The sequence below is a fragment of the Nelusetta ayraudi genome, unplaced genomic scaffold, assembly GCF_046127955.1.
Source record: "Nelusetta ayraudi isolate G7.1 ecotype Tasmania unplaced genomic scaffold, CSIRO-AGI_Nayr_v1 ptg000048l, whole genome shotgun sequence".
In the NCBI taxonomy this organism is placed as follows: domain Eukaryota; kingdom Metazoa; phylum Chordata; class Actinopteri; order Tetraodontiformes; family Monacanthidae; genus Nelusetta; species Nelusetta ayraudi.
In genome coordinates, this window is record NW_027466098.1 from 17,576,958 (window position 1) to 17,599,324 (window position 22,367).

The window sequence follows — 22,367 nt, forward strand, 5'->3', positions numbered from 1 at the left end:
AGACTGGGATCAAGAATGAACACCTGAGAAAGGGGGGATAATACGGGACCATTAAAGCCATTTTCCATTTCTAAACTCCACAGCTTATGCTGCAAACAATACTGCAATGCCATGACAAGACACAGAGTTGAGGAGGTCTGGCTAAGGGCTTCGGCAGAGCCTTCAGGGAGCTGGAGAGTGGAGGTGCTCATTTCCAGAGGACCACTTCACTCCTCCAGATTTCTTTCCAATTAAGATAAGCAGTGGCTGGGGTAAGTCCACTTCAAAGAGGCCCAGAGGAAAACAGCAGAGTTAATCTTAGACCGGCACTGGGAGAGAATTGAGAGAACAGTGTTGGTGTCTCACTTCTGGGTTGCATCACTATGTGGTTCAATTAAAAAAAAATAAAAAATAAAAAATCAGTCATCTGTTTTTTCATCTCATAACATGGACACAAGTTAAAATTGCTGCTTTCTGAACGTCTATGGGCACACAATGTATTTTTTATTTTTTTTTCCAAAATTATATTATAGCTTTATATAATTTTAACCTAAACTTTGCCCATCCTGGAACAACTCGCCTCTAAGTTGGGTTTCTTTGCAGTTATACTCTAAAATATCTAACCCTGTGTACCTCCTCAACCTTTTGATAATCGTGTACATTCAGCGAACGTGGCACCCGATGAGAGATGGGAGCCTTTAGAGAAAAGCCAAAGAATGTGCAAGACGGGCCCGTGCCAACTTAGAGCCCTCGTCTCTGCCCTGCATTCACGCTGCAGACAGCCCTTATTTGGTCACCATCGAGCATCGCAGGGCCCACGGTGCCCCATGGACCCGGGTCTGTTCACTCAGCTAAGCAGACAGACGGGCGGCCCCTTTTGCCCACAGTGATTAGGGAGGATAAAATCTGCGAGCCTCTAAATCCTCCTCAATCGGCACAATACATCTAAAAATACTTAATGATCACGCAACTGCAAATAGACTTAGCGTGCCAGCAGCCTTTGGACTGTGCCTTAATAAATCCGATGCAGCAATAAAAAGCTCTGGCAACATCATTTGAAATCTAAAGGCTGGCACTCTGTGAGCCATTTCATTTTCAAAACTTTGTGGAGGGCTGCGCTTAAAGTGAGCAGGAAGCCCAACGGCTTCGGGAGCAGCGGTGCACTTTGCCCCCGCGGAGTTGCTGAGGAACGACTCTGTGCCACAGCCGCAGTCTCGGCTTAAAGTGAAGGTTTCTAAAGAGACATAAAAAAAGGCTGCAGGCCACTTTTATAATACACTCAGAAGAGCCTTCTGAAGGTTTTCAAGGGTGCTAGAAAATCCTTAAAAGCTGGTGTGAAAAAGCTCAGAGGGGTCCAGAGGACGTTGTCGCTGGAAAATGGTGTGTGTCTGTTTACTCGATACTAAGTTAATGGACCCATCTGAGTTCAGAACCCTGCTTTCGCATTTATTATTGTATTTCAGCGATTTACTGTTCACCTGCTCGGCAACTCCTGAGCTAACATGTCAACAACTAACTGAAATGTCTAAATGTTATAAAGGTAAAGCTGTGGGGGGTGGGGGGAGCAACCGCCATTAATAAAACCCACAGAAGAAGTTGTATCATGTAAAGACCTGTGTGAATGGCATTTTTCTGTTAAATAAAGAACAGCACCTAGACTAACGAACGAACTACACAACACGTTTCTGTTTTTCACAGGTTACATGAAGTACCTCTGTGCTAGCTAGCCACAGTATGTTTACATGTTGCCCTTAGCAGCGTTTCCATTAAAGTTTCGTCCAATGAGAATTCTCGTCATTCTCGCAGGACGTAATTCTCGTAAAATCTCGTCCTGCGAGATTTCACGAGAATTGCAACTAAGAGCGTGAAGACCTTTTAGCGATATTTGAGAGATTTCTTGAAGTTTAGGTGTTTCCATTGCCAGTTTCTTATTGCGACATTGAAGTTTTGCACAATTCTAGGGGAAATGGAACCGCAGCTACTGATAGGGATACTCAGCCAGCTGATCTAAGTCGGTGAAATCGGATTGGGCGCCTTGAACATGACAGACAGCTTCCTTCCCCGAATCTCAATTTACCAGGTGGACATGTGAGATAAACCCAGAGGATTTTAGAAATTATCCATCCAGCCAAATTATGAAATTGCGGAAAACATATCACCATAGGCATGTTCCTGATTCATCATTCAGCTTATGCATATCACGTGAAGGCTGTGACTTTACCGTATTTGCCGTTAGAGGAGGCCTTTAATGGCACAAAAACATTCCTCCACATGAAAACATGCACTAATCCCTGCAGCAACTGTAACAAGAAATTGGTCTCATACATTATTTATTCACACAAATACTTAATCCGGCGGACCAACAGAGTGAAGCACTTGAGACTGCACCAAGAGCAACAAGCAGACTTAAGTCGCTGTCTTTCAACTAATTGTAATGTTTGCAAAACCTCAGATTAACCTCAAAACATCAGATTAATTATTATCAAAAGACTAAAAACAACATACCACCAAAGCCAAAGCCATATGTCTGTTTAATGTTTAAATATTCAAACAAAACACATAATAATAATTAGGATTTCTACGCAGCATGAAAGCCAAAACTTTAGTAGGGAAGCTTGTGTTTGGCCAGTATTTTTTTACTTATTCAATTTTTCTAAAAATCCAAAGTATGAAGTATCTAGTCGCATATTAAAACAGTACCCAATGAAACAGGTTTCTTTCAGCCAAGACCACCAGCAGAAAATTCTGGAAACAAAAACGTGCCACTAGGGCTTCACGTCTCTAAAGTAATAAACTTGTCCGTCAATCATTCTACATTAGGCCTGATTGCGCAGTTTAAGTTGAACACTTCAGTCTCTTGGGGCTCTTTGTGGCGAATATAAACTATTAATGTAATCAAACTGAAATTATGCTGCGTAGCTTTGTGTTCCAGCTCATGTTGCCTCCAGGAGAAGAAATTAGAGGAGCAAATGATCCGACTCAGGAAATAAACGCTGGCAAACGCTCGGCGGCGTCAATTCGACATTCGTCAATGAACACATCGCATTTTACGGCACATCGAGTTGCCTTTCGCTCCCACAATGCAGCCGCGCCATGCTAGCATACTTTTCATCTTTCGTCAATTACGAGAGATGCATATTATAATCCCGTTGAAGCAGAGAACGCATATGGCAGAAGAGGGAGAGCGAGCACGAGAGAGATACGGTCTAATCACCTTAAGCCTTGAATCAGCAGTAACGAGTTGGCCATGGCTCCAAAGATTTAGGCCTGTTATGATTTCACAGGCCCTAATCCCTCTTCTACGAGCGCGGGCTCTCAGGGAACTGGTCAGCCATAAATTTGGCTGCTTCACGGGCTCCATTCTGGACGCTCGTCGCCTCCCGCGCCCGCTCGGACACAGTGGCCACTCCGAGGCGACGTTTGAAGGGCCTGAAAGAAAAGGCCAAAGGCACCTCCGAACAAAAGGTGGCAGGTCAGAGAGGCATGCCGGCCCTGAAGGAAGCCGGGCTTTGCTCTCAGCAGGGCAGAGCTCTTTGAGACAAGCATCTGAAACGCGACTGTAGAGGTCATTCAGCTCTCGGTGCGACACATTCAAGCCTTGGAATGCGGCCCGTCAAAGAACGCATCGTGATATTGAACCCTGACGGGCGTTTTGGAGGTTGTTGGAGCGCTATAGGCAACGGACGCACGGAGGCCTGACAGAGGGAAACGTGTTCTCTGCAATGGCAGTGGAAAAGGAAGCCTTGATGTGAAAATAAAACACCACTAGAATTGTTGTATTCTGCAGACCAATCTGAAATTTGATTTCTGGCAACTTAGCGGGGCAAAGCGCTCAGAGCCGATAACAGATGGCCGATCACAGGAAGTGCTTTCATCCTGCCCCCACATGTTCTCTTTTTGATTTCCAAACTGCACCACGAGGCGGTTTGTGGGAAGCTGCTCTGCATCTCTTTTACTCTGCGCTCAAAAGTGGTGCTCAGCAGCGTCTTCCGTTGCGGGGAGGCAGCGAGAAGCTCTCGCAGGTTTTTATTTCTGACTTTGTCGGGGGTGGGGGGGCTCCTTTATTTGTGTCCCGCGGGACGTCAGTTTCAGAGGAAGTACTGTACAATGTGACTGCGGCGCAAGGTCGGCCGTGTCCTGGGAGTCTGCGTCACGCTCTAGTTTCCTCGTGTACTCAAGACACCGCTGCAAATGATGTCATCTGTCATTCAGGAAACACTTTGTCAAACCAACCCATTGCCAAGCGCAGAGTGAGTTTATTCCTTTTTTTTTTGTTCCTTTAAAATGATTAAGCACCCTTCAAAAATTAATCTGACAAAACGTCTGACTTTGGTAGATGCAAGAAAATTCCCAGAGAGTCACTCTTGGATACGCATCGGTAATTAACAGGCAGACATATGTGCATGCAGCCAAAACGCCCCGAGATTTTCTCCCCCGTAATCCTATTAGCGCGACTCGTAAATATCAGGCAAACGGGATCCTTAAAAACATCTGAAGGATTAGCGAGCGGCCAACTGTGGATACACAATCCTGCTGCAGATCTGAGGGAAAGTGCTGATTTTTGACCCGGGGCGCCGGTTGTCCTGCAGAGGAGCCGAGGTCAGGGTTGATCCTGGATCACGGCCGCATGGGTAGTGCTGGAAAACACGGAGCTGAGACCTGACCAGTGGGTAAGCGTCGGTAGCTACTCCCCCTACATGGGCTTAAATGTCCCAGTGGTGAGCCTAATCACATCGGATTTGGGATATCTACCCTTATAAATTCGAGCGCTGCGGCTTATTATGCATTTACTGCCATTAAAAGCCAATACTTTGCTTCATATACAGATCTACCGACGAGGAAGCAAGAGGTGAAGACACACAGAAATAACAGATATAAGTTTAACATCACGCTAGATGCACTGAGGCCACGCCTACGTAGGTAGCCAGCGGTTGTTTGTCACCAGGTATGGGCGTACACACGCTATAGTATTCGATTTTCTTTCACTCTGGGCTTATTGGGATTACTGGGTGCGAGACACGTTGTTTACATGCACTTGACGTGAAACCTGATCCAAAGTGGGCCAGTCTAATCCCACAGAGGCAGTTTATCCACGAAAATACCCCACATCAACGTGGACATTCAGTAATTCATTGACTTTACATCCAGACTATACCACTGTGCGCACACATTGGACATTAAACTCGCATGTGCTTGAAAAGAACCAAAGCCGAGCCTCTGAAACCCAAACAAAGCAATGTAAGCCGCCTTTGCGCCTTTTGTGCACGGCTGCGTAGGTGAGGTCAGACAAAGCACTCCTTGATTGCCCCTGAATGGCATTCCTGTTCGTCAAAGGCGGACGTGGCCGCGAGTGTCTTAATTAACTGTCAACCACACAGTTTGGAGAACATAAGCCTGAACTTTCAATAGGCGAGGAAATCACAACAAAAGGCTGAACTGGTGGCTGCGGGGCTTTTCTTCACTCTGAGGTCACAGTGGATTTAAAATGAAGAGACCCTCTGCTCGTTAGCCCTCGGAAACTCGCCGAAGAAGCCGCGGCCGGAGGAGACACACCTCAGATGTGGGATCCAAGTGCCATAAGATCTTTTAAAACAGCCCCTTTTTTTGTGTGCTGTTTGATTAAAAGATAATATACCGCCCGCCTCCTCGGGCGGATCGGTCTCTCTCCGAGAAAAGCTGGAAGACTCCGGTCGTTCCGAGTGTTAACCGTGACCCCTCCCCTCGCCATGCTGCCGCTGACCGCGTAGGGAAGAGTAGCGCTGGCGAGGAAACCAGGGGAAGTGTGAAAACGAGGGAGGAGACACAGCAACATGAGGATGCGGGATGAGGAGGGACTGGACAAAGACGGGGAGTGAGGGGAAGGGGGGTGGTGGTGGTGGTGGTGGTGGTTCGGGGGGGGGGGGGTTGCTTTATCTTGACCCGTGAATGCTCAGTGTTTGCTCTCTTGTCAGACCGAATAATGGTGGACTGTTTGCTGAAAGCAGCAGTGTGAGGCCGTAGAATATAAAACCCCCGTCCCGGTCCCACGGACCCATGAGCTCCATACTAATAGAGTGGGCTGTTAGCCGAGGCAGCGCTCACAGGCAGGCGGCCTCGCCGTCACTTTCATTTCTAATAACATGTTTCGGCCGCATTTCACACTCGTTACCTGTAAATGTGTGCACGGTAGAAAAGAAAGAAAAAAAGAAAAAAAAAGCTTTGTGCCCGAGGAAAGAGACACTTAAAAGGCTGAATTTGTAAATCCCAGGGAAGTGTTTAAAAAAGAATTCCTGCGTTTCGTTGATGACTGGCGGAGAAACGGGGAGAAAAAAGGAGCTTCTGAGTGGAACCGAGCGAACCTGGCTTTTAAAGATAAGCGGCGTGAAGAAGGGAGGAATACAATTCTGAGGATTTACAGTTGCTGTTGTTGCCCCTTTCCCACAACCCAACACTTTAAAAAGCAGAAAACTGGGTTGAAGATTAATATGTAAAGTGGTGGAGGGGCGGATCATTGGGGACAGGTGGCTTGCTTTTATAGTCACTTCCCAAAGTTGAGTCAAGAAAAAGGCTGGTTTTGTTGGAATGTGTCGCCGGTGAAAAGTTAGACACGAAGCCCCAACTTGTAAAAAGTATTTATTTTTTTTATATATGACTTTTTCAGATATGGACATCTGAATTATACATAGAGCAGCAGCCACATTGTGCAGAAAATGTCAGACTTCAAAATACATGAATTTCCGGCTGAGGTGTACAATCTGAATATAAATGACACTCTGGCAAAAGCTGCACAGAAAAAATTATATTTTTTTGTCCTGTGTTATTCTGTGTCTATAAATTGGCAGTTGCAGAACTTTAGAGACTCGACTAAAGCAGTTTGGTATTTGGCACCTATTTAAACCTCCTGGGGATCAATGAAATCCATAACGATGCAATAAAATGAACCTTTACTCGTTCGGCTCAGCGGATACGGGATATATATTCCTTCTGCCTATGCAAAGCCGCGGTTAAAGAATAGTGAGGGCACATGTTTATATTACCATGGGTTGATGTGACACGGCTCCGCGGCCGGTGTTGCTGTTTAACTCACAAACTGGAGCCTGCGGGCCACAACGGGTCACGAAAAATGAAAAAACACCTCCAAAGGAAATGTGGCAGAGGCCAGCGGAGGAGGTCTGACTTTATCGGCAAACCTGGATGGAATGCAGCGAGGACGAGGTGCCGTCCGTCTCTCTCTCTCTCTCTCTCTCTCTCTCTCTCTCTCTCACACACGCACGCAGAGCGAGCTAGTAGGTCTGAAGGGCAAATGCTAAACGTCGGAGAGCGGCGAACACGAGGGGTGTGCAAATGCCGCGTGGCTCCGGCTCTCTGTGTGACACCGCAGCGGCACACGGTGTCCTTTGGAAAAAGAAAAAGATCAACTGCGGATGTAAGCTGAGCGAAAATTTAATCCACTATAGCGCCTGTATGAGCAGAGCGCGCAAGCTAGCACTGCATGCTCCCTCTTTTTCATTCAATGGGAGCTGCTGAAAGACATTTTGCTTTACGTTTTTACTGCCGGATCAGCGATAACCTTTAGAATGTGACAGAAAATATGGACTTCTGCTTTTCAAGTTGTCTCCAACTGAGACCTGTGACTTTTCCTGTTCTCTGGCTAATGAGTAACTCGTCAGCTCCTCGGCTCGTATTCTGAGAGAAGAAGAGCGGTCCAGAAATGGCCGAAAGACATTTCTTACTTGCCTCTTTCCCTTGAGAGACTTTTGACGAGCTATGGGAATTAATCTCAAAGAGCTCATGTTATGCAAAACTCACTTTGCTTTAAAAAAAAAAAAAAAAAAAAAGATTAATGGAATCTAGTCTGTCAATAAAAAAAATGGAAATGAGAAGTCTGCACTTTGCTCCTTTTTGCCTGCTTCGATTTTCAGGAATTTGTGCTGAGACAGAGCCCTTTGTGATGTCACAGCGGGTGTGGAGTCACCCCCATCCACTCGGCAAGGTGTTTGCTCCTCCCCCCTCAGCCCGCCTCCTGCTGTTTTGTGTGCTGATCAAATCCCAAACAGGAAGAAGATCTGAAAACTGAGCATCAATCTCTGCAGCAAACTGCAAACAGAGGGCTAAATATACAGCTTTCCACAGATGTATGACGGTTTTAAATATTTGATACCTAATTAATAAGTAAATATTGCCGGTCTTCATACTTTCATCCGACGTGCAGCGAGCGCGCTCGATCGCACGTGCTGGCAGGGCCGGGAAGCGGCCGCGGGACACGACGTCTCCATCGAAACCCGAGCAACCTGTCAACACGGGCCGCCTTCACGAGAGCGAGCGGCGCATCACCGGCACATTCACACCGTCGCCACAGGCAACCGGAGGGCCTCGCCCCTGCCGGCGCGGGGACCGAGTGAGGCGGCGAGCGCTCAGAGCCTTTCATCTCCTCTGACGGCTCTTCCCTCCTGGCTCCTCGGCGAGGTGACGCCTCACATCTCGGCAACATCAGGCTCCTCTTGTGGAGGAAAGCCACGGAGGCGCCGCTCGTTGAGGCGGCGGGGGTTTGATCCGCGCGCAGGATCTCCGCCAACCCCCGACATCGACGACAATGACGCGAGAGCTCGGCGCAGCTCCTCTCGGGAAAGGGAAGGAAGAAGAAAAAAAAAAACTCCATCAGCCTCCGTTTGTTGGAGGGTGTAAAATGCAGAAAGCATCTCGGGGAGGGTTCGCCTTCAAAGTCTGTTAACATTTTCAATTTGTCTTTCCTGCATGTAGCTTCTCGGCGGAGCCGAAACGCTGATTAGAGTGAAATGAGAGCAGCTGCCGTCTGGGGTTTTTGTGGAAATTTTTTTTTCCCCCTTCCCCGGCGTCGCTTTTCCTATCGCATTCTAATCAAAAAGGAACAACAGCTTGAAATCAAAGACGGGGTGGTTATCAATTAAACGGGCTGACGCCTGGCATTTCAATGCGACACTTTAGCTGAGGCTGCCTTCGCCTCTGATTGTAAGATCAGGCAGCTGGCCCCGTGTCTGAGTGTTTGTGCGGGGGTTGGATGGTTGGAGGTGGGGGGGGTAAAAAAAAAAAAAAAAGAAAGAAAGAAGAAGACGCAGCAAAGTCGTGGCAGGCAGAAGACGCGGCGTGCAAACCTCCAAACCTCTTCTAGAAGTGAAAGGATTGTTGACATTTCTGCCTCAGCCCAGCTGTCAGAGTCCTGTCAAGCAGCGCGGCTGAGAGGACCGTCTACGGCCCACTGCTGGGAACTAGGGGCCAAAAACACATTAGCCTGAGTGATTCTGCAAAACTGAACAAAAGCTCCGGCGCTGAGAGAAGATGAATGCCGGCGCAGACATCACCGACTCCAGGAGTTCCTGCTGGGTTTTCTTTTTTTTTGGAAGGTGGGGGGGTGGGGGGGGGGGGGTTTCCAGGGGACGTCAGATTTGTCAAAACACAGTCTCATTAAACGTCGAGATGTGTTGCGCTGGAAGTTCAGGCGAAATGGAGGAGCTCAAACGGATGCAAAATTGAACAGTTTCACTGAAATAAAAGATTTAAAACGCTCAAAAACAGTTTCAGCCTCCGAATTTTTCAATTCCATTATTTACACTCCTATCTTCTGCTGCCGGAGGTCGTGCTCATGTCGTTACCATTTTTGAAGTACTGCCCAATAACCCCTTTAACCGCCTCCCCCCCTTCCCACACACACACACACACACACACACACACACACACACACACACACACTCTTTTCCCTCAAACTCAGTCACCCCAGTTCTGCTAGACTGATATCCTAAGGCAGGTATGATGACACATATTATCACCAGCGGAACAAGCCCGGGCCTGGGGTCTCTGGTGTAGGGAATTCAGACTCTTCTTTGTTTTCAAGCAGCAAATAAAGACACAGGAAGGGACTCATCACGCAGGGATTCCCATCTGTTTTTCCTGCCGGGAAAAAAAACGGGGGCCACATCCACGCGAGCGCCTCCCAAAAGGCTTTGGCCGCATTCCGCGCGACTGCCACGTCAAATAAAGCCACTTGTGCAGAAGACATATGGCGGCGACGCGGCGCGAGCTTTTAGAGAATCGCCGCAAAAACTGTGGCAAATGAAATGAAAAGGGAGCTGGTAGCGATGAAGAAAAGTAATCCCTCGTTAGATCAGCTTTAAATTTTCTCATCAATGTTTCACTTATTTGAGCCGAGTATTAAAGGCTCATGGTCTTAAGTCTTAATTTCACATATTTCATATATATTATCATCCCAGAGATATAACAGAGCAGTATGAGCACGTATAGTGAATAATGAAAAAAAGATTAGTGCAAAAGAACAATGCAAGACAGACGTGCAGTGTTGAATATTCATTTTAGAGTGCAGAAAATAAAAGCATGATCATTTGCATTTGGCAAAAATGGGCCTGTTTTTTATTTATTGAAACCTAATGAAGAAAATAAACATAAAATTGATTAGATTTTTTGATAACTTGTAATTAGTCTATGATTATAATTTATAACTGGATTAAAATGGAGCTGCAGAAACAAGCTGACGCCTCCAGAAGATAGCTGATGAACGTAAGTGACTGGATCGTTTGTCGGGTCAGTCAGTCACCGAGAGGACCTCTCACCTGCCGTAGCGCTAACAGGGCGACTCTCTCAAGGTAACACGCAACATGCAGATCACATCGGGTTTATGTGTTAGAAAAGTCACAAAAGTTAAGCAATAAAAGCAAATTTACAGACTTGTTATGTTCGCTCAGGCGACTGGTGTAGTTTCATAAACATCTCGCTGGTCGATACGGTTGAAAAACCTTAAAATTAGCACCCGTGGACAATAAGGGACCAGCACTTCCATCTGGAACAATAAGCTCAAACCCTCGCTTTTAATTCTGCTTTAGCCACAACGCCGGGCAGATGTTGTTTTCCAGCGGCTCCTCATCAACTCCCAGATGTTTTCTCTTGAAGCATTTTCCAACTCTAACAATAAAAAAAAAAGAGCGGCTTAAATTTTTTTATTAGCCGCTCGGCAGATGGTCAGCGAGGCGGAGTTAACAACATAAAAATTCTTGAAGCAGAGCGAGTGGACCTGCTGTGTAATTTACAGAGGACTTTAAAACGCACTTTTTGCATCTGATTCATGGCCCCGGTTCCAAGGGCAGAGGAATGTTATACCGTGAAATGTAAGTGCAGGGGAGCCGCTCGCCATAATGAGAGGGTGAGAGACTGCAGACATGACCGGGCCGTGATGTGGATGTTATAGTGTTACACGGAATCCGTATGAACCTCGACGCTGCGTGAAAACACTTGTCATCCCGGCCGACCCACCCCCGCCTCCGCCCCCATCGCTCTGTTCCAGCACGCTCTGGGGAGATGAAGATAATCTCACCTAACGTGGGATTAGACAAAGAGAGCGGGGCCGAGGAGACGGATTCAAGTGCGCCCTAAGTGCCGCGAGCGATTACGCGGCGATATCGCGGCAGCTTGCGGGTGGATCCGCACGTCAGATGCCGTCGTCGCAGGTTGATTTACGATTTCCAGACGCTCGTGGGTGAAGCTGAAACAGCAAAAACAAAATGCGGCCGTTCGCTCACCGCGACGAGGCGGGGTGGGAGGAAAACGCAGCAAAACATTCCTTGATGTTTCAAGGGCCAGCCGTCCCACTAGAAATCTAAATTATTGATTTTCATACGCCATGTGCGCAAGTCAAAATCACCGGGAGACTGAACAAAGAGAAGCGGCTCCCCTGAAGCAGCGCATTTTTATAAACTCAGCATCTACGATTTTTTTTTTTCCACCCATGCCTTTTTGTCCAGGGTGGGGGAACAAAACAAAACAAAACAAAAAACAAAAAAAAAGCAGAAGGTCGTAATTGCCTGGGGTGCCCAGGGGTGCAGCACAGCGGCCGCCAGTGCAAACATCCTCCCCGCTGACAGTCGTGACTGGACGCAAGAAGGGCCGGCGCGCTGGCTCAGGTGAGCTCGGCTCAGAGCAGCTGAACTTGGGGGAGACAAAAAGCAGAGGCTTTCTCCTTTTTCTAAAGCAGGAGTCCGGCTCAGCACAGCAATTAGCTGACTAGAGATTGACAGGGGCAAGCCCCCTTCAGCACTCGCACACACGTCTGCACACACAGGTAGAAATAGTCAGTTGTCAAGCATTTAAATACCTGTTTACTCTGTCTCCCTCTAACACACACACACATACACACACACACACACACACACACGGCACGGGCGACTGTCACCTCGCGCACCTCGTGTTCATTACTCCAACGGCCGGCCGTGATGCTTCTCCACGGGAGTAAACACACGCCCACAAAGACAGGTAATTTTCAGCCCCCTGCGATTATTCATTCTAAGCCCTAATAAGCTTGACAAATAGCTCCACAACAAGGCAGTGGTGACAGCATAAACACCGTTGACTCCGTTCAGACTAAGCCTCCCCCGTCGATAAAGCCATCGTGTCTGCAGCTTTTTGCGAAACTCGACAGGGCCGGGAATTAGGGGAGAGAAAAAAAAAAAGAATTACAACACATGCAAACTCCTCTCTAGCAATGTGCTCGTCCAAAAGACATCTTTCCGAACTCCACTCACACTTCACAAGACCGTACAGATTGTCACGACCGTCCGACTGCTGCTATATATCTCTTGGCCTGGTAAAACAAAAGTTTCTATTCCATAAGCAACTGAGCGATGTCACTCTCATATAATGGTACACAGGCGAGGTAGCAGTATTCAAAGTGATTTCATCATTATATACGTTCTTAAAGCTCTTTTTTCTTGGAGCGTGGCCCCCTGGTGATGAATAAATGAACTCGCGCTGGCCTTTTTGAACTTCATTGTTCATTATGTATTCAAGTCATGGTATCCCCTCTTCCCTTTGCCTGTTGATCGCTGCTGAGCGTTACAATGCTTCTCCATTTCTGTTTCCTTATTATTATTTTTTTAAGCCTTTTCTAATATTAGATATTTGGAGATTGGCACGCTTGAAACTGCTTCAGTTTCCAAAACACTATTTCCAGTGTACGTAGTGCTTGAAAAATAATGAATAAAATGATGAATACTGGAGGAGTACATTCGGTACTCCATCAGTGCAAGTGAACTGTTTTGATGCATTGAAAAATAGATTTTGAAAGTATGTGGCAATATTTTGAAGGCATCTGTGGATTGCAATAGGAAGAAAGACTTTCAGCAAATGAAGCCGGAGCTGCACGCAACGGTTATTTTTTTCACTCTTTGTCAGCGTGTCGCAGCTCTTTGCTAACACTGTTCAGCTGGACCGAAGCCAAAGCTTCTGGCAAGTGCAAAACATGGACACTTTAAGATGAATCAACATGTATCCCAGGTCTAAAAGGAAACGCAATTCTCCCTAAAAGTTTAAATGAGGCCATGAGCAGATCATGAATCACTGCCAAGAGGAGCTCAGCCCACGGGTGCCCAGTGCGATGCCAAGACGCCGTCCGTTCCCAGGACAATCAATCCACCAGTGTTAAAGATGATCTCAGCTCCGGGAACCAAAAGAAGCTTGAAGATCAGATGTCGGAACTCCTAAGTGTTTGGATTGCTCTCACTGAGTGCATTTATCAATCAATTTATTTGCTATTGTACAAACGCCAATGTCCTGTCACTAACTAAAAGCATGCAGTAAATCACTTCTTTTTCACTTTGACATCAAAAGTCATCAAAAGTTTTGTAGCCAGTATCTGTAGAACTTGGAAAGAACTTGGACTCCTCTGGCACATCATGTCCATTTATAATGTCAGCGGCTTCAAGTAAGGGCCAGAAAATAACTCGAAAATAATCTTAATCCCAGGTTGGGTTTTTTTGAAAATCCATTCAATGCATGTTGGGCCTTGAAGCATTAATCGTTTTGAGGTGTTTAAGATCTGGTTTACATATCAGACAAAAATGACTGTGATTAAAGATGAAGATTTCAAATATTTAAGTGAATCCAATATTTGTAATTAACCATTTTCAAACAAACCCATACAATGATCTTGCCATATCCACAAACAGGGAATTAGCAGGCATGCCCTCGAGCAATAGCACACATACTCAGAGTTATGTGCACTCACATGGTTCTCCGCCTCAAGTCACACTTTCTGGAGTCCAACTTCTCAGCCGCGGCATGAAAAGTAACTTTTCACCCTTAAGAAATTTCCAAAGGCTGCTGCGAAATTCCCCCGTGAACTTGACGTCAGGAAAGAGAATGTTTTTCACGGATCCGGCGTGGCCGAGCGCTGCTGTGCGCCAGCGTACACCAGTCAGCTCCTCCCCAACATGACTTGTTCAAAGAGCCGGAGGCACCGTCTCGGGATTTAGTGCAGCCACCAGCACAGCTTAAATCTTATTAAAAAATGTTCACCGGCTGCTTCATGAGCTGCAGTGTGTGTGCCTCCAGCCCTTACGGAAGGGTCACGCAACAGGGACTTTTCATCGATTCTTCAAGCCATTAAGGTGCAGCATTAAGCAACGAATCCCATGTCACAGTTGAACACTTTCAGAGATACGTATATATTAACTTCCTGCGTTTTTTTTATGCTTTGTTTTGTTTGCGGGCATCACTAATGACGGAACAAGTTATCCACAATTCTCTTTTAGGGGTTTGGGTAAATTACAGCAAAAAGCCCTGAGGATTGGTGTAAAACCTAATTGCCAATTTTGGAAGATATACTTTCACTGGCCCTGAGTTGGAGGCGAGTACATCATCAGGCCAGGTAGGAGGTGAAAGACAGTGACAAAAGACCAGCCCGGCGAGATCTGTGACAAATAACCCAGTTGAGACGCTAATAAATGAACCCGCTGGGCTGCACTCGCTAGCTAAACAGCACTGGATGTTTTCCTGCCAACACCTCAGGTAAAGCACTTTCAGCTGATAAGGAGATGCCCCCCCCCACCGCATTTCCGTCTACCTGGTGACACCGCCGTTAACCCGTGTGTTGCACACAAAAGCCGCAGATTATCCCGCAGCAAGCGTTGAGAGAATGTGTACAGGGGCCCACGGAGGCGCTTGTGGGAAAAGCGGGCCCCTATTAGAGAGCCCCTTTGTGTTCACTCATCGCAGCTGAAGGGCAGCAAAAAGAGGACACACTGTCAGGCACACTGCCGCTGCTAATCGGCAACACCGGCGTGATTGCCTCGAACCGCGAACTTAGCCTTAGTGCGTATCTACGGTGGAAGGGAGGTCTCCGTTAATTGGTGTACTAATTACTTGCTTCGGAAATCAATCAGGAGGCCCCTTGCATGGAAAAGAAAACAATGGCGTGCAGAGGTTAAGCTTCGGTGGCTCTCAATGTCAGAGAGTTATACCATTGTGGTGTCTAAAAAAAATTAAGTAGGGAAGCCTGCTCTGACTGAGTCGTGTTTATTTTAGTACACTCAGGAAACCACAGGGATATTAAAAGATTGCACATTTGTTACTTTCTAGTTTTTATAAAGGGAAGCTTGTGATACTATTAAATATATCTCCTCTCCTGTCTGCGCATGCTGCATTTGCTTTGTCGCCTCTTTAATTACAAACACATTCATGCAGCCTCTGCCAGACTATTTAAACCATCATAGTGTCAGGCAGATATGACTGCACTATTTCCATATTTAGGAGTCAATAGTAATAATAACAATAATAATAATGAAACATTTATTTCAAGAGTAACAATCTGCTAATCCGAAGTGACTTACCACTGTCCTCAATGGAGAAAGAGAAGCTGTCACTTGTGGCATCGGCTTGATTCTTCAGAACATAGCATATACTCATGTCGTTAATGTCAGCTGAAATGAAAACAGATTTGTATTTGTAAATATAATATCCAGCATTTGAAACTCAGCCTGCCTAAAACCAATGTCTTGTGACGTGTATAGGGAACGTGTGTGTGTGTGTGTGTGTGTGGGTGAGGGGCCGGGGGGGTATTAAAACTATTAAATGATCATTTCAAAGTCATTTTTAAGATTCACTGACTTGTAATTAAAAAGTTCACGTGCCCTAGTATGAACTTGGGTTGCCTGTGTAGCACTCTGTAGTCTTTGAAAACATAACTATATTCACAGACCAACATTCCTCAACAATTATTTCAAAACTTTAATTTTAGGGCAGAAAAACCAACACCACAGTTTCTTTAATATCAATTAAGGGACAAAAACAGGCAGCACGGTTTGATTGCCTTGGCTCCATCTAAAAAGTCTGTTTGCTATCCTGTGAGCTTGGCACTAAAAGTTCTATTTCGCCTTGGATCTGGAGGATTTAAAGGTTTATGGTCCTCACTATCCTCAATGCCTGATGCCAAACACTTCCCTTCAAAACAGCCAAAGCATAAAAATTGCTCTGCAGTAGGATTTCCAGCCTTCCAAGAGCTTTACTTACTGTCTGTTTAATCTTGTAAGCGCCCTTTAAATATTAACTGGCCTCTAGGCAAAAGTCTTTGATAGTCAATCAGTAAATAAAAACAAAGAAAGTATGAATATTCACTGTATGCCCAGATATTGATGTACGTGAATCTCACATTATATTTCATGGCTGTAATGTACTGTGAGTGGACAAAAAAAATGTAAACTTAGGGTTGTGCAAAAAACACAACAAAAAACATAGCCAATATTTGAAGAGAATGGACTCCTTCTGAGGTTTGCTCAGCCTAAGGCACAGACAAACCCCAGCTCTGTAAACAGGCAGTCTCTTGAGTGAAAGCAAAAAATCTTTTCATATGAACTTAGTATGTTTCAGACCTTGAGGGGAAGCACAATTAGTAAGTAAATGGAAACTGAGCTTTAGAAAAGCTTTGAAATAAATGAAAGCTTGGGATTTGTGAATCGCATGAAGAATTCCTGTATATTTGAAGGAATTATATATATATATATATATACACACATATTTTTATTTTTATTTTTTTTCAGTAAAATTCACTCCACCTACCTTGGCTGAAAGTGCTGATAGTTGCGTTTCCTTTGCTGTAGTTGATTAGGTAGCCATGTTCTGGGGTGACAGTAATCCTAAAGGTAACAGAATCTGGAGTGCTGTCTTTGTCCTCCGCCTTTAGAGTCTTGCTGGTGATCACAAACCCCAAGTGGCCTGTCTCAAGAGCCCGCAACGTTGGGGCTCCCTTGTTCACCACAATCTGCGGGACCCCATTGTCCACAGGAAGAACATTTATTCTCATCATTTGGGGCTTCCGAGTCTCAAACACTGTGTTTGGGAAGACGTAGAAGTCTGTGTGAGTGCCATCGGTGACAGTGAAGGAGAAGCTGTCCTCTGCGCTCTCTGTGCCGTCATGCTTGTAGCTGATCATGTTCTCATTCAGGTCCTGCTTGGTGAATGAGGTGACAGGGTGAGTGTTGTTGAAAAGGAGGACGCCGTGAACTGGGATTTGAGTGACTGTGAACTTCAAGAGGCGGTCGGCGGTGTCTCTGTCCTCCACCGTCAGCTCAAAGGGCGTGATGAGTTTGGTCTCCCCCTCAGTCACCACCAGGCCGTTTATTGTCACCACAGGCTTTTTGTTGTCCACGTCGCTGATGGACATGCGGAAGGTGCGGAACACGGGGTTGTAGCCGTCGGTCACTTCAAACTCAAAGCTGTCCATTTTCACTTCGTCGTCAGCCGTGTGGATGTAGTAAATCTTGTTGCCAGCCAGCTGAAGCTGCGTGAAAGAGGAGATGGGCATTCCAGGCGTGTCTGTGCACTCCAGGTGTCCTCTCATCGGGGCTCTGGTGATTGTGAAAACCAAGTGCTCGTCTGGGCTGTTGTGGTCACTGGTGCTGAGCAGGTCTGTCGTCAGGGTAACCCTGCCCCCCTCTTTGAGAGACACACCTTTGTTGACAACATCCGGGAAAACCATATCAATGCCACCCACCGTGACGTAAAAGTATCTGTCAATCAACGGATTGATGCCATCCGTCACATCAAACTTGATGAGGTCACGGATGCCCTCTTGGCCATTGTGAATGTAAACAATTAATCCCTGGTTTACTTCATTTTGGGTGAAATTCATTCCCACTGTGATATTTTGCAAGGTCCCAGTTGGTGTTGTCGTCTGTAAATAACCTTGACCGGGCCCATAGCGAATGATATATGTCAGGGTGCTGTCTTCAGAGTCCAGATCTGTGGCCTTCAAAACGTTGCCGTCTATGACTTTCACGTCCCCTATCTCAATTTCAAGACCGTCATTGATTTCCATCCTCGGAGTCTCGTCATCCACAGAGATAATCATAACAATCACTGTTTTCTCAACGCTGAACTTTCCGTCGGTGAGAGTAATATCAAAGCTGTCCTCTGTGGTCTCTGAGTCATCGTGCTCATAAACAATGCTGGAGGCCTCTCTGATCTGATCCAAGGTGAAGTTAGAGACGGGGACAGTGCCCGTGGTGAGCTGATTGAGGATAAATCCGTGCTTGGGAGGCCTGGTGATAATGAATGTGAGCTGATCAGAGGGGAGATCTGCATCAGCACCATTCAGAATAGGGGTGTCGATGACTATGTTCATGCCCTCCATAACTACAAACTCTCTCATGTAAATCTCAGGCTTTTCATCATTAGAGGGGATTATGGAGATGGGGAAAAAGTGCCTCTCAGAGAAATTGATGCCATCAGAGCATCTGAAAGTAAACCTGTCCTCCACAGGCTCCACTCCTTTGTGGATGCTTTGAACATAATAAATATGACTCTGTCTGATGTCCTTGATGGTGAAAGCACTAATAGCAGTTCCAGACCTGGATTTCTCCGACCCTGGGGCAGGGGAGATGTTTTCCACATAGCCGGAGGTCGGCTGTACGATGATTGTACAAAGGAGGTCATCGATGGGCGTGTCAACATCACTGGCACTTATGTGAAGAATCTGAATTACATTCTTCTCTCCCTCTACAACAGTGAACTGTGGCCCGACAAAGACCTCTGGCGCCTGGCTGTCCAGGGGGAGGATAGTAACATGCACTCGCACACCTGTGATCTTATTTCCCCCAACAGTCCATTCATCAGACATGTCCGTCAGAGTGAGATTAAAAAAATCCTCCTTTGTGGTCAAGCCAATCTCCCCACTCGTGTGAGCGTACACCACATGGCCATTAATGATGTCAGCCTGAGTGAACGTGCCAAAAGGAACACCTTTCACTAGAATTTCCCCAAAGGAGGGCCGGTCCTCTACTATAAAGGTCAAACGGAGATCATCTGTGTCTTCATCTTGCCCCTGAATGACATTACTGGTGATTTCCGTGGCTCCGTTTTCCAGAACGTCAATGTATGAGCCAATTGTACCAGCTGGGAGACTAATTGTAGGAGTTTCATCATCAACTGGCTTTACACTAATTTTTATAGTAATTGGTACAACATGGACTCCATCACTGACATCTAATTGGATGGTATCAGCCGTGGACTCATGCCCATTATGGACGTATGAAATCCTGCCATTGCCGATATCCTCTAAATTAAAAGTGTCTCCTTTCCACATTCCAGTACCTACAAATTGGATCTGGCCGCGGAGCGGAGGCTGAGTAATAGTAAAAGATATCTCACTGCGGTCTGTGTCTGTGTCCAAGGTGTCCAGCTCACCACTTGTGATAGTGTGTGTGCTGCGTTCGAGCACTGTAAATCCAGAGTTGATTATTTCAGGGGGCTGATTGTCCACGGGCTTCAAAAATATGGTGAAAACTCCTCCTGCACTGTTTCCCGAGATGTCTTCCACAGTGTATTTGAACTGCAAAACACGAGGAGTTATTCCAAGTTCAAGATCGGGTGGATTGTATGCAATCTTGTGATGGTTAATTTGTGCTTGGGTAAAAGTTGTGATTTTAGAGTTTGGTTGTTCAGTTAACACCAGAACTCCCAGTTCAACAGGGTTGTTCTCATCTGTGTCAGTCGGTGGCTGGATGAGTGTGTATTTGAGGTCTCGATCCTCCGTGTCCAGGTCGGTGTAACGAAGGAACTTTTTTCTAAAGTGAGTGAGCTGATACTCTTGCACGGTCATCTGCAGAGTCGTGCCAGGGTACAGTTCAGGCGGGAGGTCGTCAATGGGGAGAATTTTGACAATGAATGAGCTCTCACCTGATTGGTTTGGTGGGTCATTGTCGTCTTGAACCGCAAAAAAAAACTGATCCATGACTGTGCTGGTGCTGTGGGGGCCAATGTGCTTGTAAAACAGTTTACCATCCATTATATCCTGCTGCAGCCATTCAGTCACCGCTTTCTCATATAATTCATCCTCCGTATTAAACTTCCAGGTTGACGGATCCTCTGGGGCCTCCGATTGCCGCAGCAACACCTGCCCGATTGTGGAAAGCGGAGGTAATATTGTGAATTTGATTGAGGAGTCCTCGGAGTCTATGTCAGCTGCACTGAGCATAAGCGAGGAGATCGGCATCATTTGATTTTTAAATAAAACCAATCCGGTGTTGGCATTGATTATTGGTGGCTCGTCATCAGTTGGCACTACAGTGATGGGAAACAAAAACTCCACTTCATTTGTGCCATCTGTCATTCTGAAAATAATATTGTCGCTGTATGTGTCGCTGCCATCATGTTGGTAAATGACGGCTCCAGCGTCGAGGTCTGCTGGGGTGAAAAACTTCCTCTTTGAACCGAGCACGGCCAGGTCTCCGTGCCTCAGCCCGTCAATCACTGTGATTTTCACTTTGTCTAAATTGTCCTCGTCGCTAATTTCCAGATTCTGCGAACTGGACAGTGGCCTGGACTGACCCTCGTACAGTAACTGGCCGGTATTTCTCGTCACCACCGGGGCCAGCGTGTTCATCGGCTTGACAACGATCATGAAAGCAAAAGGGTCTGACACGGCCCCCTCTGTGTCCACAACCTCAAACTCAATCTGGAAAATCCGCTCAGTGTTTGAGTCCACAGCAGGGGGCTTGTAGGCGATTTTCAAGTCTTTGAGGTCTCCTTGGTAGAACGAGGTGATAGGTAAATTCCTATCGTCTGTGCTCACTATATAGCCCTCCTCAAAGGACAGCGTGGACGTGATGTTGAAAATTAATTCATCAGGATTTGATTCCACGTCCTCGGCGGCCAGCATGTCCGTGGTGATTGCCGTCATTACAAACTGGTCGACTTCCATCATCATCATTGCGACAAAGCTGGGTTTGGGCGCCGTGTTCTCCTCCCCCTCTTTGATCCGCACCAAAATTTGGAAAAATTCCTGCTTGAGCAAATTGCCCTCCTTATCATGCAGCTCCACCAGCATCGGAATGTAATCTCTGCTCGGCGACTTCAAAGCAAAGGTGTGCTGATAACGGATGTTCATTTTAATGAACTCGTCACAGTCCACCATTGTTCCCAGCCTGTCCTCATCTACAAGTTTGCCATACCTGGGCAGCGCGCTGCTGCTGGAGAGAGAAGCAATTTTGCACTGATGTGCACTTCTGTCATAAGTGAATTCTAAAATCCTTCTGTCTATGGGATTGCTCGTCCCCAGCAGTTTGTCAACGGTGAGGGGCATATTTTTGGTGAGCACCTCGAGCTGTGTAAAAATCACTTCCACTTCCATCATAAAAGGTATAATAATCGTGTCCGTCTGCGTGTCATACCTGAGTTGCAACCTGACCCTGTCTCTGGAGGGACTTCTGGAGCCAAAGTGCGAATACTTCACGTCGTTGGGGCCAAATTCGCACGGAAACTTTTTCGGAGAGAGATGCCCGGGCCTCTGTGACAGCGGGTCGTTGTCCAAAACTGTTATGCTGCATCTGTCACCGGGCTGAACTTGAATCACCAAATCGTTGATGGGATCAATGAAGGCTGATCTCCCGAAAGGCACTCGTATCCCATTATTGGCGACCAGTATGGTGTCCTCGGACAGCTCGGACCTCAGGGCGTACGATAATCCGTAGGTGTCGAAAACCTGCGCGGCCGCATCACCTGTCAGAATCACGGCGAGCAGGAGGACAGCGGCGCCGGACGCGTGCAGATGCGGCGGAGCGATCCAAGCCATTTGGAGCGGTGAATTCCGTTGAGAGGAGACGCGGTTGAACTTTTGCGCAATAGAGATCCAAGTGGCGTCGGTTAAAGTTGCGGCAACATGAAAGCGGACTCGGATGGAATCGCGCGTCCGCGGCCACTGAGGTGCACCATTCTCTCTCTCCCAGCGCCACTGATACCCAGAAACTTCATACTCCTGCTTTGCCGGAGTAAGGACAGTCACGCCCACCCCTCACCCGATTGGTTCGGCGTCTCCGCTGGAATGCGTGTGCCGGGTTTTAAATGGTCGCGGCTCGTGCCATTCCGGGCGGAGGGAAAAGGTGCCTCGTGGGCTTGGACGCCGTCGGAATGAAAAAGGTTAGAAGAAAGCAGAGGGGAAGGAAACGTTTGAGTGAAAGATGTGCAGCATTTTGGGATGGACAAGGGGGGAAATGCTCGACTGACCTGGTTTTGCAGATATTGAGAGAAAAAAAAAAGTCTTTGGATATTATATGTGTGTGTGATATTTACATTTGTCTTATAATCAAAGCTTCCTCACG

The 22,367-nt window shown here is 46.7% G+C and overlaps 1 protein-coding gene across 1 annotated transcript in view; it reads right to left on the reverse strand.

Annotated features, from left to right (window-relative positions):
• Positions 1–22,005, reverse strand: part of LOC142895613 (FRAS1-related extracellular matrix protein 2-like) — a 51,053-nt gene extending 29,048 nt beyond the window's left edge. Inside the window, exons 1-2 of the mRNA XM_076036809.1 lie at positions 16,831–22,005; positions 15,606–15,695 (exon numbers count right to left, since the gene is read on the reverse strand). Coding sequence (XP_075892924.1) covers positions 15,606–15,695; positions 16,831–21,841 — 5,101 coding nt within the window. The 5' untranslated portion in view covers positions 21,842–22,005. The remainder of the gene's footprint in view (positions 1–15,605; positions 15,696–16,830) is intronic.
• Between the last annotated feature and the right edge of the window lie 362 nt (positions 22,006–22,367).